Source organism: Micropterus salmoides, unplaced genomic scaffold, assembly GCF_014851395.1.
Source record: "Micropterus salmoides isolate LMB-PRFRI ecotype aquatic unplaced genomic scaffold, ASM1485139v1 Ms_hic_scaffold_20, whole genome shotgun sequence".
Classification (NCBI taxonomy): Eukaryota; Metazoa; Chordata; class Actinopteri; order Centrarchiformes; family Centrarchidae; genus Micropterus; species Micropterus salmoides.
Genome location: NW_024041151.1, coordinates 25,557,191 through 25,575,439, shown reverse-complemented (window position 1 = coordinate 25,575,439; position 18,249 = coordinate 25,557,191). Strand labels below are relative to the sequence as shown.

General features: G+C 40.7%; 1 protein-coding gene across 1 annotated transcript in view; it reads right to left on the bottom strand.

Moving 5' to 3' along the window:
- arrdc1b (arrestin domain containing 1b) overlaps positions 1 to 18,249 on the bottom strand; it is a 41,380-nt gene that overhangs the window by 19,197 nt on the left and 3,934 nt on the right. Inside the window, exon 2 of the mRNA XM_038733774.1 lies at positions 2,082 to 2,192. Coding sequence (XP_038589702.1) covers positions 2,082 to 2,192 — 111 coding nt within the window. The remainder of the gene's footprint in view (positions 1 to 2,081; positions 2,193 to 18,249) is intronic.

Below are 18,249 nucleotides of genomic sequence, written 5' to 3'. Positions count from 1 at the left end.
TGTGGAGTATGTCCAACCTTCTCATCAGACACTGCTGGACACTGAGCGCCGTGTCTCACCTCAGGGAGGCAGCATACAGAGAGGCAGGCTGGAACATCCCTGCAGGGGACTGCTACTCCTGACTGATTGAGGCTTTAACTCCTCACTACAGGGCTGCAAAACCCTGCTGCTGCCTGTTGCGGCAGATTTCCCATAAACCAAATGAGGTGAAAGACACAGCTCTTCGGTCACGTCACACTGTGTTGTGACAGAGAAGTGGAAGTTCTGACATTTCAGTGTTCTCAAAGGAGAAAGACAAACAGTTTGTTTAATTTATAGGATTTTAGCAAAGAATCTACAGTCACACGAATGTGTGCTATGTTTAATGGCCATACCAATGTTTTTTAATGTTTAGATCATTAACTTATCTAGGGTGTTTCTTAACTTCCAGGAAGCCACTGGATTCCATTCACTGTAGAACATGAGTAGTGAAAGGGTGGGCAAACATTTTTGATTGCAGGCCATATCAAGAAATATATAAGTCACAGGCCAAATTCTGATATATTCTGTATTTGCTCGCTATCTCCGCCATGTTTGATCAATTGAGGTAAATGTTTTCATCAATTAGTAATCTATCCCTGTAGGCAGGATCTGAAATTTACTTGAAAACTTACTTACTGCCTCTGTGTCAGCAAAGTATTTTTTGTCTGCCACTCAGAAATATTATCTTCCACTTTTTAAATGTGTGCGCTAAATGAAGGAATAACATTCAGCTCATTTAGGCAATATTTAATGTAAATAATGTTGTTATTCAATGTTCAATATATTTACATAAAAACAGTATATGCATGTTCCCATGCACTAAGGACCGATGTCTTTGACAATCACTCTACCTTACTTAACAATAACTAACAACTTCACTGAACAAAATTATAAAACACAACACTTTTGTTTTTGCCCCCATTTATCTTGAGCCTACATCACATTTTCGAGTGGCCTTTTATTGTTGCCAGCCTAAGGCCTTTTATTGTGGCCAGCCCAAGGCACCCATGCTGTCTGATCAGCATCTTGATATGACACACCTGTGAGATGGATAGATTATCTCGGCAAAGGAGAAGTGCTCACTAACACAGGTTTGTGAACAATATTTAAGAGAAATAGGCCTTTTGTGTACATACAGAAAGTCTAAGGTCTTTGAGTTCAGCTCAAGATGAATGGAGGTAAAAACAAAAGTATTGCGTTTATAATTTTGTTCAGTGTATGTATTTCAAAGGTACCAACAGACAAGTTCACCACGGTGTTTTGCATACATTGATTTATTTGTGGTGGTCCGCCACAATATCAACGCATATTGAATATTTATTTTTTTACAATTTAACATGGCTAAAATCATACTCAATTATAGAGCTGTGCGCAGCGCATAGATTAGCTTAGCCCCTCATCTCGCTCACAATCTGAATCAAAACATGATCATGCGCTGGAGGAAGGATCGTTGCCAGCTTTTCCCCCCACAAAGAAGATTCCTGAATCTATCCGGAGTTGAATGGTTAGCGTCATGAATACTGCCACACAGATTTGTCCAAAACTAATGCATTCAAGTTAACTGATAATCCCTGTCAATCTCGGAGACGCACCTTCAAATACGTTATTAGCAAGCATGTAAGGAGCCAGCTAATAAGGATAGGATGTTAACATTAGAATACAGATATAAATGCTTGTATAGCACCTTTCAAGTCTTTTCGACTACATCCACCATTCACTGAGCCTAAGTGCTCAAACAGAAACTAACATTCACATACTGGCAGAACAGCCACCAGGGGCAATTCAGGGTTCAGTATCTTGCCCAAGGACACTAGCAGACTGGGGGAGCCAGGATTGAAGCGCCGACCTTCCGATTAACGGCCAACCCACTATCTCCTGAGCCACAGCCGCCCCAGTTGGGTTGTAATGCAATGTCAGTTTTTTCCAAAATCGTGCAGCCCTAACTAATAAAATACAAATTTAAAGTCTATACATTAGGGTCTCGATTCATGCACCAGTGTGTTTAGAAGAGGCCAACCAGCAGAAAAGCTAAAAAATCATCAAAATTTTAACGTCATCACCTTTGTCAGCAACAGACAACGTGCTGTTGAAGTACTGCTCCTCCAGAGCCCACGAGTTGTCGTTCATTTTGTTGGAGATCCCACATGACCCCTGACAGTTCACCTTGATGGCTGTGGAAAGAGAAGAGAGAGAAAGAAAAAAAGCCATTGGGTGCAACTACTGATTATTTCTTGATAAGATAAAGTTTCCCACAGCCCAAATGTCTTACTTTGTCCCAACAACAAAAATGCTTCATGTAAACACCTTTCAGAAACTTGAAACCTGTACTTTGAGAGAACCCTCCTTCTCCTTTGTTATTTTTGAGTCTTGAGGATGTCACTAAAAACCTTTTAACAAAAGATTTCCTCAGCGATCCTGGGAACACTTCAATGGAAATCATCATTCAAATTAATTTTATTTGGAAAGAGAAAAATTTGTCTCATGTAGCCGCAGTCAGTCGCAGTGTGAAAAATACACACCAGTAGCACAATCCACTGATTAGCATTAGAATGTCTCACAAAGAGGGACGCCTTAATAAATCCTTATGGGCCTCTGATGCTGGTCATGGGCATTCTGCTGCAGTGGTAAATAATCACAACAGGCTGGGAATGGTGTTTCATTCAACAGATGGAAGGGAGGAGTAACTTTATAAGGGAGCTGTTGTGAAGAGGTTAGTGTAAATAAAGACCATGCTTTAGGTTTGACTGGTTCGGATGATATCACTTGTTGTTTGTCACCTGCAGAGTCATGTTAGATCTGCGTTTTAGTGGGATGATAATGCTTGTGATTTTCAGTAATCTCGGTATGACTTCAGCTTTATCCTAACAGCTGTGAAGTAAATACATTTGCAGATTGCATTGGTCTTTTTTGCTGCCAGTGGATGAGGTCAAAACTAGAGAACTGGTGAAGTTCAGCAACCTGTCCTTCTGTGCTGCTGCTTGAGGTACAGGAAACAATGTTATCATCTTCTCGTGCTTGATTCAAAGATTTTATTGATAATGTAATTTTTACTCTACTCCCAGGCGATCAAATGTTCACACTGGTGCGAGATGTGTTGTATGACAGACAGAGAAATAAAAAATGAGCAGCAGGGACAGCACTGCAGGTCTGCACATTCTTTCTCTCTCTTTCTGTGTCACCCTCCTCTCTCTGTCCCTCTTGTCTCTCTGTTGATCTGTCTGTGAGGAAATGAAAACCCTCTGATAATGTGCACACAAATGCAAACGCGCGCACACACACACACACACACACACACACAGAAGCCAAAAGATTAAACGGAAAGATGGCCCAGCCTCAGTATTATCTCAGTGTTCTGATAAGCAGACAGACAGATGGGCCAAGTATATTTCTAATGTTTTGTTCGCAGCCCCAATGTGACACCTGAATGTCTTTACTTCATTCTTTCTCAGATTATGAACACTTTATTTACATTGTTTAAAACAAGCCAAACTTGCCAAATAAATCAGTGACTAATAATTTGCCTTAATCCAAAGAGCAGTCCAACAGCATTACCCCGACAATATTCAACATGCCATTAACAAGAGATTGATCTAATTTAAATCTGGTAAAATCTTATGTTTTCTCTTAAACATAAACAAGAATAAGAATCTCACCAAGGATTTGGAAACAACTTTTTGTCCTTGACAGTAATGATGCGTGATATGTCTAAATATTTTGTCACAGTATATGCCATTTTATATGGTGAGGTATAAATATCAGGATATAATATAATTTCTGTTGGTTCAACTGTTCACTGAGAAAATAACCAGAATGTATTGAAAATCTTTTTTTGGTTTGACATTGTCTGTGAGCATTTTTCATTATTTCCCAACATTTAACTGACTAAATAATTAATCAAAACACAATCAATCTCGGGAACCCATCGGCCGTCATTGATTTAGCCTCTGGGGGCAACAGCCAATGTTTTTGGCCTTCCGGTGTAGTCAGCAGATATCCGGATAACCGGCTGTCTGGGCCAAGACTTCCTCATCCACTCACCGGTCATTGTTTACAGTCTGATTAGCAATCTTGGAGCCCCATCGGCTATGCCTGGCAACAATGTGAATACAGATACATTTTTAAAAAAGCTAATAAAAAGCTAATCTCTAGAGTTCCAAGATTGATAAACAGCTAAATTGTCATCAGACGATAGATCTGGTTTCCGAGAGTGCATTCCGGCCAATGGGTTCCGCCTCTTTTAATCTCCACACGGACCGTTTACCTGCATGCAACCGAAGAAGAAGAAGAAGACATACTTTATTAATCCCGCAAGGAGAAATTCAATGTTTTTTCACTCTGTTTAATGTTTAATTAGTTAGTACTCTGAGCTACTACAGCGCGGTTGGGGGTTCAGGGGCTTGCTCAAGGCCACCTTCGGCAGTGCCCCGGAGGTGAACTGGCACCTCTCCAGCTTCCAGTCCACACTCCGTATCTCTGGTCCGTATCTCAAACAGATGACCCTCCGGTTTCCAGTTTCCAAGTCCTTACGCACTGAGCAACGGCCGATTGGTCAATACTGCTCAGACTATAAAAAAAGAACGTTTCCGATACCAAATCTAGTCCCTTGCCGACAGATTCTGCATTCATATCCACTTTTATCAAGATTAAAACACAATTAACATTAATCTATATGAAAACAAGATTAAGACTATATAACTATGCTAGCGGCTCCGTGAGATATATATATTTGAGGCACAGTGGTGTTTTGAGCTAAATGTCAACCTCAGCATGATAACATACTCACAGTGACGATGCATGCTAAGGTTTAGCAGGTGTAATTTATACCATGTCCACCATCTTAGGTCAGGGTGTTAGCATGCTATAATTTGAAAATTAGCATTAAACACAAAGGACTGTACAGCTAAGGCTGATGAGTATTTGATCACAAACCAAAGTACTGTGCAAATTAAAATTTGGGAGGAAATTAAAATTTGGGAGGACATGAACGTACCAACTTTCATGTCAGTTCATCCAATATTTGTTGAAACATTTCACTCAAAACCAAAAATGTGATCCTAATTGTGGCCTTAAAAGAAAAGTCAGGGGATCACAGATTTATTTTCTGGGCACCATGAATATCTGTATGAAATTTCATGACATTCCATATAGTTGCAGATATATTTCAGTCTGGACTAAAGTGGTGGACTGACCGACATTGTCATCCTTACAAATGTGGTACTTGCATTCCTAATACCAAGGTACTGCAGAGATCCTGCTAATCCAACACTTCCAGAAAGCAACATTTCCCACAAACGTCTAATACAACAAGATATCAGAGATAGCTACCTTATAAACTGTAACAAAATGTTCTGTTTTTGTCAATTGGCCCAACAAGTTTTCGATTTGCAATGCTGCAGATATTATTTGGTCACCACTAAAAAATAATTCTGGTTTGATAAGAGCATGTGTTGGCAAAAAAACCCTAAACACAGACTCAGATGTCAAAGATATCATGCTGTGTTTCACCAATCACTTGCTCACACTGACGCAGGAAAGTGGCAGATGGCTTTGCTCTCCATACTGGCAGGACTGCTGGCACAATTTGGGGGAAGGGGAAAGGACCTCTGCTGCCAGTACAAACAAAAACCAAAGTCTGCATCTCACAAAACGAAGCAGCGCCCTTCAGCCACGCAGACTAATGTCCATTTATTTGGTCATTAATTAGACCCTGCAATCTGCTCCTCCAGCCATCTGCCTCATTCATGGAGGAGAATAATACCTTCATACTCCACCCTGTGAGCTTTCTGGAGTCATTACACTTCACAGAATCACCAAAACAATTGTAAAGTACACAAATATGACAGAAAAGGGAGCCATTACTGCGACAAGATATTGTTTACAGATGTCTGTTGTGGAAAAGTGAGTGCATAAAAGGTCAACGCAGGGATAATCTGTTAATATCCCCAGCAGCAGCAGCAGCAGCAGCAGCAGGAAGAGGTGCAGCAGAGCTGAATAGTGAATAGTTCTGTCATAAGAGACAGGCTGCTTTGGCAGAGACACTGGCTGTCTGCAGTTGAATAATGGGCTGACCTCTCCACAGACACATGGAGCCTTATGGACCTGGAATAGTGATGATGTGTTTGATGAGACGCATAAAGATGATGTCTCAGACATGATGAGGGGCCGGCACAAGAAGTCCAAAACCTAAACTTAACCTAGAGTCTTTTGCCTGGTTCTAGTACAACCTCATAGGATTTTTGCAGAGGTCATCTCTATTCTTAATCCTGTGCCAAAGACTCTTCCAGACAAAGACTGTTGGAGACTTTGACTTTGAAAATGACATATGTATACTTAAATGGATGCACATTTGCATCCAGTTCTATTATATGTGAATGAACGGTAAGAGGACAAAACAACAGTAATTGCAATACAAAATGGCATTTCATTGTTGTTTATCAGCTGGGATGGCATTTGTTATGTTAATGAATAAGGACTCGAACTTATTTATTCCAAATTCTTTTGGGCTTCATGGCGGAGTGGAGGAATGTAATTGTGAGTGGTGTTTCTGCACAAGAAGACACCAAAGACGGATGAAAAAGTGCATAATGACAGCTAATGACAGCATTCTTGTGCAAATTCGAGAGATTCTCTTAGCAGCTCTGAAACTTACAAATGGCAGGAGCACTCTCAAATGCATCAAAAATAATAGTTATCACAGCATGTGGTAACGGAAGTTTTTTTAAAGTAATTAATTTCTTGGTTAACCACGGATGATGCCGTTCCTGATCTGCACCTAAACATCAAGGTCACCAGGGCAACACAGTGATAAAAGTTTTATCTTTCAGTAGGCTTAATATAAAAGTCTTGGAATTTGGTTAGTAAATTTGTGTGTGGACACACCTGGCCGCACACTGTGAAAAAGGCTTTATAATCTCAAAACACTAAAAGGTGCAGCAGCTAGCAGTGTTACAGTGCAGCATACTGAACCTACAAAGCTAGCATCCAAATGTCACCTGAACAGGAATTTACTCACAACAGTCATCATTTGAACTAGACAAATACTCCAATAAGGAAATAGTCCTTGAAGTGTCTTACTCTCACCCTGATCCCTGGTATTAAGTATATCTTGACATGAGAAGTTTAATGACTAAAACTCAAAAGATTTAGTTTGGTTTTGTGAAGATTATAGTATCCAAGTTGTGTATTACGCACCAGCAGCTAGAGATCACACCTTGTTACTGGCCGCACAGGAATCTACACCAGCCAGAACCCAGCTCTCAACTGAATGAACCACAGCCTGAGGGAGACTAACACTCAGTAGGAGGAAGGAAGCCAGCAGCAGAGCAAGCTCTGACTCAGCAGCTGCCTGGATTTGTTGCCAACACTCTGGACTCTGTCCAGGTCCTCTCCACGGTTCAATGAGAGTATCTGTAGGTGGAGATGATCCTGGTGCTACAACTCATTAGATTTAACAATTAGACTGTGTGGGCAGACAGATCCAGGAGAGAAGATGTAATTGATAGTGTGTGAAATCTGACTGCCTAAACATGACTGTATTATTGCATCAAAGGGATTTCTGATGTGGGTTAGAACAGGCTTTTGTTGGGTCATGGAGGATATGGGTGGGAGTCAAAGGTGTCATACTGTTAAGTAAGTACATAACTCAAGAAGGTGATCGCAGAATATCGATATATTATGCCATCTGTAAAGTACTGTATTTCCTGTCTTTAGTGCATTTGGCTGACAGAACATCGATGAGAAACAGACTCAGTGGAGGAAACACCATTCCTCTTAGGGTGCGGTGTCTTAGGGCCTTATTTAAACTATCTATAGCACATGGTCTAAAGTGCATGGCGCAAGTGCATTTAGGGCGTGATCAACTTCACTTTTGCTAGTTAAACAGCGCATAATCTGGGCACAAGTAAGGCGCAAAGGGGTAGTATTAAGTCTCTTAATAAATCATAGATGTGTTTTGTACGTAACAGGAATTAAACCAATGTAATCTCCCATTGTCTTTAACCTGTTACAATTCCTGTAAAATTCATGCAAAACCTATTCAAGGCATATCCAAAGTAAATTGAATGTAGTTCTTGAACCATTTGGAGTAAATGCATGGTTTTAGGCTTCTCTGAAAGATAACACTCTGAAATGTCTAACCCAAAAGTCAGTATCACTGTAAGTGCTACTGGAATTGATCATTATAAGTTTAAACACACTAAAAGTAATATATTTTTCATTTCCACTTGAAAATGTTAACATGCATGCAGACAACTATAGCTGGGAGCTGGGAAAACAGCTGTGTGAGGCCACCGTCTCATTTAAATATGGTCACATCTGGTGCCTGGTTGCAAAAGTCTACATGGCTGCAGCCAAACTGCCAAACTCGAGACTTAAAAACGGCAGTCCACAAACCAATGAGTGACATCACGGTGACAAAGTCCACTCCTTGTATCCAGTCCACAACCAGTCCAGGCGGGCAAAACCAACATTTCATGGGAATGCGCCTGCGTGTCGCTACGCCTTGTGCTCGACCACTTCACCTCACTGTAACAGGGACACTTGCTACAGAACATAGACTGTTTATTCTGCTCCCTGATAAAAGAAAAATGTTTCTGCTGATACCTGTTCAGAAAAAAACAAGAAACAGATTTATATATGTTAACCTGTTGCTCAAAAGGTGCCTGTTATGATGTCATGATGTGGTTCTTCCCTACCCTTTTTGGGTGAAATTTTACAGATACTTTCCATGAAGGCAGCACGGAGCTGCGCCACAAGCAGCTAACAGAAACACTGAAGAGAAGAAGAGTTACGATACACCATCTTGTCCAGTCGCAGTGGAGTAAACTTGCAGGTTTTAATGTTGCAGACCCACAGGTTTTTTGCAAGTTGTTGAAAGTTTAAACTCTTATTGTTGTGAATATTAGGTGTAAACTCAACTTAAAACTTTCACCTCAATGCCCCCCAAGAGCACCTCAGCGACATCCTTTCCAAAATATTACTTCCAGCGCCCCCCGTCATCCTCTGAACGCCCTCTGCGTGGCTGTACCACCCCCGTTGAGAAACACTGCTCTAAATGTAGCGTGCTGGACCTCAGATGGCTGCTGTGTTCTGAACACGAAGGAAGCTGAGGTGGCTGCGAGTTTGACCTAAAGTATTGTTTGTTGAACTGTGCAAGGACTGTGCATCAGAGTCCAGCACAAGCAAAGCCTGGAACCCTGAGGCTGGTCGGGACTCAGGACCAGAAGATTTCTGTTAGAAAGTGTGTGTGTGTGTGTGTGTGTGTGTGTGTGCAGAGTCCAATTAAGTATTGTGATATACAGAGCTTCTGTTTTGGGACATCCACTAAAGTCAGGAACCCCTGTTACACGGTGTTTGCTTTATTTTATGATTTTCTTTACATAAAATGATGTTTGCACGCAAACAGAAAATAAACATCTGGTGAGAAAAAATACTTTCCAACAACTGTTTTACTTTTCTAGGAAAAAAGGCCAAACTGTGACAGTGGGATAAAACCATAAAGTCAGTGCTTGCTGCCAGCTGCATCAGTACATGGGGAAAATGAGTCAGCTTGGGGGTTGGTGGGAAAACATGCAGGGAAGCCTGGCTGATAATGACTTATTTACACTGAGTCCAGTTTCAGTTGATGGCTGAAAGCACAAAGCATCCTCAGTGAGTTTATTTAAGGTCTGAACTTCTCAAGAACAAAGCTGAATAAGGAAACCCTCAACCTCTCCAACAAAACACACCGGACAAGAACTGTGTCTTTACAAAGACTAGGATTTCATCCTGAAGTGGGCCACGAGTGTGAATGAAATTAGAAAAGGCTGCTTGTATTACTTGAATTGATCAGCATTCCTTACATGCACTTAACGGCTCCTCAGACGTCATTTATATAGTCCAGCATAATCAGGCATGAAAATACCAAAACAGTGTCTCCGTGATAAAACTGGACTGTTTTTAATTAAGCTTGTGTAGACATGTTAGAAACCCCAAAACCTGCAAGGAATGTAGCAGATCAAACTGTGGTCTTGTAATGTTTGATAATGAAACTAAAACTAAACTAAATTATGAATTGGCTTTAGACATAAACTGATTGGATAATACTTGAACAACCCTGATACATTAGCCTGACGGGTTTGTTAGAACTGTGGGGTCAACATTTTGAACTTACTCCAAAATAACAAAGATCTAATTTACATATAACTTCTCACACTTGATGCACTGACGGTAGTAATGAAGGCCGTACTGGTCCACATTTGATAGACAGACCATCCCGTGCTTGCACTATTCATGAAGAGACAACATGTTTATCTCCTATAAACTGATGCTGCACAAAGATGGATTACAATTTTGTTTTGTCATGTCTCGGCAAGACCCATTTCACCAACGAGGTCGGGGCTCAGACACAAGAGATGTTTTCTGGGTGAGTTTTAAGATAATATTTTTTTCTTGTAGCATGGACAATAGCAGTGAAGTACAGAGAACAAAAAGCCGTGACAGAAACCACTGAACCTCTGTTACCTTAATATTTCTGAAACTTTTTCGTTAAAGTATTTCTTGCTTCTTCCACAAGCTCGAGAGGTCACAGCCTTCACTCTGTCCCATGGACCAGCTGAGTAATCCGATGCTACACTTACTACCTTCATTAAATCTTTAAGCTCTGCAAACAATTAGTCCCTCTCTCTTTTCCAACATCTCCCTCCCTCGTCTCCTTTCTAATGCTCCTCAGTGAGAGATGTCAAACACGGCCACCTGATCTTATGATCTATTACTGCCGACAGTAAGGGAATCCCCTGCAGCAGAACAGAGCTGGGGCTGTTCGTTCAGGCATGTCCAGAGTTCCGTAACAGACAGAAAAGCTGCATTGAGAGCTGCTTCAGTGCCCTCTATTAGAGCTTTTTTACCATAGAATCTCAGGAACTAAGAAGCCACAAGAACAAAATTCAGGAACTGAACTAAACTAAACTCTAGCACCCTAGAGGCTAACACCCTAGCCTCTAAACATCCCTAGTACATTTGTGTTTGTTTTTAAACCACATCTCCAGAACCATGAAGATAAGACAAATCAGACCATCAGACAACAGTCTGAGACAGTGTTTTGCTTGACATTAATACTTAAAGTTACTATGTTGTTCTTTGTATCTTACTGTTGTACAGCTGTGATGTTGGAGACAAGACATACAGAAGTGGAAAATACAGTACAACCTTTATTCAATCAGCTTAGGTGAGCGCACTGAGATAAGGATCCTTTCCTGACTATGGCACGGGAGAAGACACAATACACAAAGCACACCCACTAACAACCACAAACATCTCTAAATAGGTCAAAGTCAAGATTTTAAATCACCCAATGGAATGAGACGTTCAAGTTTTAAGATCCTTTGAAAATTCATGGGTCATTTATCAGAGAACAGAAATGAAAGACACTTATCTGCAAAGTAGTGACAATCTACTGAGAGTATTTCACTGGTTGTTATTCTGCTTTAGTGCTGAAAATAAAATACACATTGACACAATGAAAAAAGTAAAGTTTCTGTGTGTGAGTTCCTTGAAAGGTTGCCATAAAGTTCCACCAGTCAAAAAGGGCCTTATGTCTGTAGCAATATATTACCCAACATCCTTTGCTGTTTCACACCTCTAAGCTTGTGAATGTACAGACCAGTAACAAATTATAAAAAAAAACCTTTATAAATGAGTGGAGAAACATCAAATGGAGATGCTTCCATACACGTTCACTGATATTTTAATGGTTTGAGGAGTATGAAAATCACATGAATCATATTCTATGGCATTCACCACGACCAAATCTCAACTCAGGTGAGCAACTATTGGTAGATCTCACCACTACTGTTCACTTCTTTGCTGTAACATTAATTTCACTCTCTGCTTGGATGGTAACCTGGCAGGGTTCCGTCGGGGGCCGACCCTAGCACACAACATTCACCTAGTCTATGGTTGCTGACGAGCTTTGCACACGTCAGTCAGATCAGTTTATGATGTTTGTGTTCACATGTGTTTGACTTTAGGTGCATACACATGTGCGTGTACACTGTACTCCAATCCCTGCGTAAATTTGCATGCATGTGTAAGAGGCTTACCCAGCAGAAGTTGCATCATAAAACAACCAGCAGACGTGTAATCTGTACTCTGCACACTCGCTCCCACGTTAAACCATCACGCAATGAAATTTCCACATTTCACTGCAATCGCCACAAATCCAGACAGATGACCTGAGGAGACACACGCTGCCTTTGTACTCCGTCTCTCAGGACAACAAAACATTTAAGATACTCACACAGATTATCACCTAGTTTTTATCTTATAACATGTAGCAAAAAGGGAATTCATCAGTACATTCTCCATATACTTCTTCTATTGCATTGACTGGATGTTTCTACAGGGCCTGCTGGGAAATAAGATGTGTAAACACTTCCTCTCCGCCAGCTTAAGATCACTTTTTTGATGATAGCTATGTCAGCAGAGACCTACTGTACATGTAAGCATTGGCTTCTCCACAGCAGCAATCCAAAGCGTTCTCCCTCTCAGTGTACTGGTGTCACATACAAAGCAGCTTGTGTTCAGAACTTCTTGAATCAATATACATCTTAATAAGTTGTTTCAAGATGTTTCTGAAAACTCTGAAAAAGATTTCAGGTAAAACAAACTAGGATTGAAAATAAAAAACAAAACTGGGGAAGTTTTATCTCCTTAATCATGACAGTTAAGACCCCCAGATCTGACTGTTATGAATTATAGACCAATGTTTACCCAGAGAGTTCAGCAACTCTCTTTGTATCCATATTTAATATTTTGTGAAAGTGTTAAATGGTGTGGATCACTACTACAGCTACATTACCGTCAAAGCTGACCTTCAGTGTGTTTGTATACAGGCACATGCTTGCAGTAGAGAGATATTTACGTTGCTCCAAACTGCAGTCATCAGCTTGATTGTGTGATTAGTCATTTAGTATCAGCTGACACCCAACAGTGACAGTCAGACCTCTGCTCGCTTCCTCTGAATGTAACCGTTTATGATATGGGTCTGTTGGAGCTGCACATCAGTGACTCATCAGTACCATCCACGGACTTTCTAAACACAAACGCTCCCAATCCCAGCTGCAGTTTAGTTATGCAGCAATCCGACCTATTAGCTTACGATACCTATACTTTGGCTTTGGGTACCATCCAATGCGAAATACCACTTTGATACCATTGTAAAATTAATAAGCTGTATTCCTGACAGTGAGGAAGAGGCTGGGAATCATGCTCTAGCATGATTCTGGAGATGCTTGATTAAGTTGGTTGTGTTATATTTTGTTGTAGCGAAGCAAGCATGAAATATATCAAAACTGCTGACTACTTATTTTTAGCTCCCTCCACGCTATTAGCTCTCCTAGCAAAATGTACATGTCTACCGGTGCTGACTGAACTGAATAGATCAGCCCCATAGATCGACCCCATGGTCACGATACCCGATCCAGCTATTCGAGTCAGTTTTTTGTTTTGTCAGTTATTTTGAGTCAACCAGGCCGATATCTGAAATAAGTATCGGATTGGCGCATTCCTTCTGCAGTTGTCTTGGAGAAGGCTGACATGGAGCAAACATAGTGGACACACACATTTCCAAGGGTTTTCAAATGTCACAAGTGACCTTTCGTTTTTAGGGGAAGACGGTTCAAAATGAGTGCTGCCTGTGGCTTGTACAGAACCATGTCAGGACAACTCACACGAAAGAACAACCATACAGGGTATTTGTTATTGCTCCTTTTAGCCTGCCACAAACACTATTTCCCATTTCTGAGAACCCTGGAATGTGCATGCATGCTGACCAACCATATCTTGTTTACAGCAGCAACACTGACACAACCACAACATTCCAATTTGAGTCCAAAACCAGGATTTGAGAAAACGGAAGCAGCATTAGTGAAATAAAGCAGATCATTTTATCTTAGTGGAACTATCAGATGTCCTGAATTGAACATGACAATAACCAATTTATTTATTATAAATGAATCAATTAATCTATTGATAATTGTTTAATCAGAACATTACTAAGAAACACTAAAGAAAGCACATGGTCACGTCTTTAAATGGCTTATTTTGTTCAGCCAACAGTCCAATACCCAAGAACGTTTGAGGTTTTACATTGATACAAAACACAGAGAAGCAGCAAATCCTCACATTTGGATGCTCATCCTTCTGTTCTGTAAACCAAACAACTTTCCGGATGTCTCCCTCACATGTATAAACAATGGAATTATTTTCAAAGACAAGCTTTGTCAAAAAATGTAGGTGAGGAGGGAGAAGTCGATGGAGGATTACCAGCATGTGGGGGAAGATGGAATAATGATTGAAACCTCTCGTGGCTTCTCAAAGGCTGGATCAAACACACACACACACACACACACACACACACACACACACACACACAAAGGTTCACCTCAAAATATGGGCTATACAAGACATTGTGTATGTGTCCTGCAGTAAGTTATTCAATGTGGTTTCTCAAGTCATGGTCCACCCAAACCTCAAACCCTCTTAGCAAATACCACACCCTGCTTCTCTGCTGTCTTTAAGATTATAACACCTCTATGTTGTACAACAAAGTTTTCCTTTAAAAATGTTTGTGGTATTAACCTGGTTCAATAAAAAGTTAAAGCTGCAATCACATAATTCCTGGCCCGTTAGGTCAGAATAAGCAACAACCAGCAAAAAAAACACTCCTTCACTCCTTCGAGAATACGTGGCTCTTGAGCTACTACAACTTTCTTTGCTAGCTGTGTTGTGTTGGTACCGTGGATTCATCAGAGCTGTGTGGGCCTGGCTGACCACGTCACGCAACATTTCACAACATACCAGACAACCATAAACCAGTTTCTTATCTGCCAGCTGACAAATGTTCTATCTTTAGTTTCTTTGTTAGCACTAATCAACATTTTGTTCCACTTCTATAGAAGAGTCACATCCTCTCTGCAAACTCATTTCAGCACAGGGGCAGTATAGGAAATGGGGCAGCTTTTTAGAGAGAGGAAAAGGGGGAGTGATCATGGGTGTGTCTGTGCTGCTTATCAGGGGGAATGAGACAGAATCCTCTTATCATAGACCTAAATAACCAGCCGTGGGGTTAGGCTGGATGCTGGTTATGGAGGTCAAAAGATATTTATTATTAACATGACTAAGTCCAAGGGGAGAGGGAGCTGCTGGTGCCAAGATTTCCAGCTGACAGCACCAGACCTATGGGCACAGTACACTCACTGATGAAGTACATATGGATCGATGCCACCCGCCCACACTGAAGGGCACCAGAGAGAATGAAGTCACTATGGGTGACTGTTTCTGATGAGAAATCATGTGTCACGTTCCTCATTTTAGGACAAAAGACACCAAAGTCAGAGGGATTAAAAACCCTTTCTTCCTCATTTCAAGAAAATGTATTCATATAATCCTTCATAACAAGCAAAAAGGACAAAACAAAGAGAAGACAACACAATTAAGCAGTTATTAATCACAAAACTAAATGAAGTATGCTGTATGAAGGTCATGGCAGTCTTAATACCAAAACAAGGAAGAACATCCAAGAAAACATTCACAACAACAAGGTTCAGTGTGTAATATTTCTGAGGATCTAGTGACAGAAATGCAATATAAGATCCATAACTATGTTTTCAGTGGTGTATAAAGACCTTACATAATGAACCGTTATGTTTTTATTATATTAGAATGAACCACGTCTATCTACATACACAGCAGGTCCCCTTCAAATGAAAGTTGCCATGTTCCTACAGTAGCCCAAAACGGGCAAACTGCTCTACAGAGCGTGTTTCGTTACTACGCTCTTCTTCTTGTAGAATTCTGGCAGTGTAGACACTCATCACTACATTGAATACATTTATCCCTCTTCAATAAATTGAGCATGAAGCGACTGTTTCACACGCTCACAGTAAAGCATGGGCTGCAGTGTTTGTGTTCCGGTGTTTGATCCTCATTCATCAACCACTAAAGATGAAGTGAGTATGTGAGTAACTGTTGCTGTCATGATTGAGATTTATTTCACAACCGCTATCAAAGTATTTATTTATATTTGTGGCTATCAAAGCATTATAATCAGGCCAGATATTATTTCTAGTGGGCAATTTGCAGAATTTTGAATGCCTGCCGAGAATTGCATGAAAATACATTAAAGTTCTGCTTTTAAACGCTATACTATTCTTTGTGTGGTTCATCAATAGTGATAAATGATCAGCATATATTTTATGAACATTAAGAATAACATATTCTAACATTTAGTAAAAGTAGGCTATCATTTCTTGAGATTCAGCAAAAACATGTGCCGTTAACCGCCTTCAAACAATGTGAACAGCAAAGTGTCCTAAAAGGACCTTAATAAGTGAATGCTTAATTCGGCAAAATGGATGTTGTAGGCTACCTGCTGAAATTTGCATCCACCTCTTTTCTATAACATAGTGCTACCTCCCGCGAGGTGTATGCAATTCACGGAAGGCATGCAGAATTCGGCACAACACCTGCACTGCAAAACATCAATAGACCTTGTGGGGGCAAGGCCTGATCATTGTTCTAAGCTCACAAAATCTACCTCCAGTAGATTGTTTTTGACTTGAGGGTGCTGTTTTTATTCCCCTATCTATCAAGTCGGCGAAAGTCACAGTTATCTCGAACGCACCTGTTGACTACCGCTCTCCTTATTAGCTGGGATCCTTACATGCTTGCTAATAACTTTTGCAAATGGGTCTCCAACATTGACAGCGTTGTGTTGGACAGATCTGTGCAGCAGTGTCTATGATACCAACCATTCAATTCACAGACGGGTCTGTTGTCTGTGTTTGCGACAGAGAGAGAGAGAGCGACCGAGTGAGATGATGTGCGGAGCGAATATGCGCTTTGCAGCGCTGCAATCAAAAACGCAACCCAAATAAAGCCTATGTGCGGGAAACGCTGATTTACATAGTGGAATCAGAATCGTCAAGTCCTGCCTATTGTCAACTGATAGTCGAATTGCGAGATGAAGCTTAACTGAGGCATTGCTGACCATTTCTCTCTCTCTCTCGTCTGCCATTCACTGGTCTTGTGCAGAGTTTTTGACATGCTGCCGACAACTGCATGCACGTCGCGGTTCCTTGCTGGTCTATTTCAAGTAGCACCTGTTTAAAAGCGATAAAATATTCTTTGTGTGGTTCATTAACGGTGATAAATTATCCGAAAGTCCCGTGAGGTGCGGACAACAGCAGTAGTAGTAGGGACAGCTGGAGTGGTAGCAGTAGTCTATTTAGCTTTTATGTTTTTTCACACAGATCTCTTCTCAGTTGTCCCAGGGGCAGTGATGTCATGATTTACTCAGGCCTCTGAGTCTAGACAGTCACACAGAAACTCTGCCCTGCAGGGTATCTCTTCCTACACTGGTGTCATTGATTTATGAGTCAATTTCACCTCAGTTTTCTTTAGATAAACACAGTGTTTGCCTTAAGGAGAGCAGCTGAAGTCAAAACAGTGATGAATAAACTGCTAAAGCAGCATTAATCCAAATGCATTTATCTATTTAGCTGAGTATACTCTTTCATAGCAACACCAGTAACACTGAGAAAAAATGAGGATGAAGACAGTCATCGCATAACAGAATTATAGGCAAGATACAGGTCCTGAAGAAGTACAGAAAGTGTTTTAATTTTTAGAGGCATTGCAGATAATTCAACACACAAAATGATTTCTCATAAACTTAAAAAAGTGACTCTAACCATGTGACTCACAAACTACAAGATAAACAAATATGTGTTTGTCCATGCATTCACATGCCAGTGGCCAGTTTCATGTCTAGTCTTGTTTACATAAAGCCGGCAGTTTTTATTACCACAGGTGATGATTGGATTACTGAGTAATATTTGTTCACAGGCAAGCTGAGATCCACTCCTGTCATCTGAGATCCAAAAGAACGTCATGTCTAAACATCTCATTTATACACACCTCTGTTTGAAAGTCTACTTAGATATACAGCAAAGATAAAGAAGTCAACAAACAAAGTCAGGAAGTCACATCAAGTGGACTTTCACTTAGGGTGATTCGTTTCCTGTTTCATTTGCTGCGCAAAAACCTATTTGCTTTTCACCAGCATACAGTCACCTTGCATGTACATTTTATTTTTGAGTGTTTCCTGGAATAAACTGTCTTTACAGGTGTGTCCCACATGAGATCAAATTTCAAAACAGCAACATTTCGGGCACAGTGGTGCAACGGTAA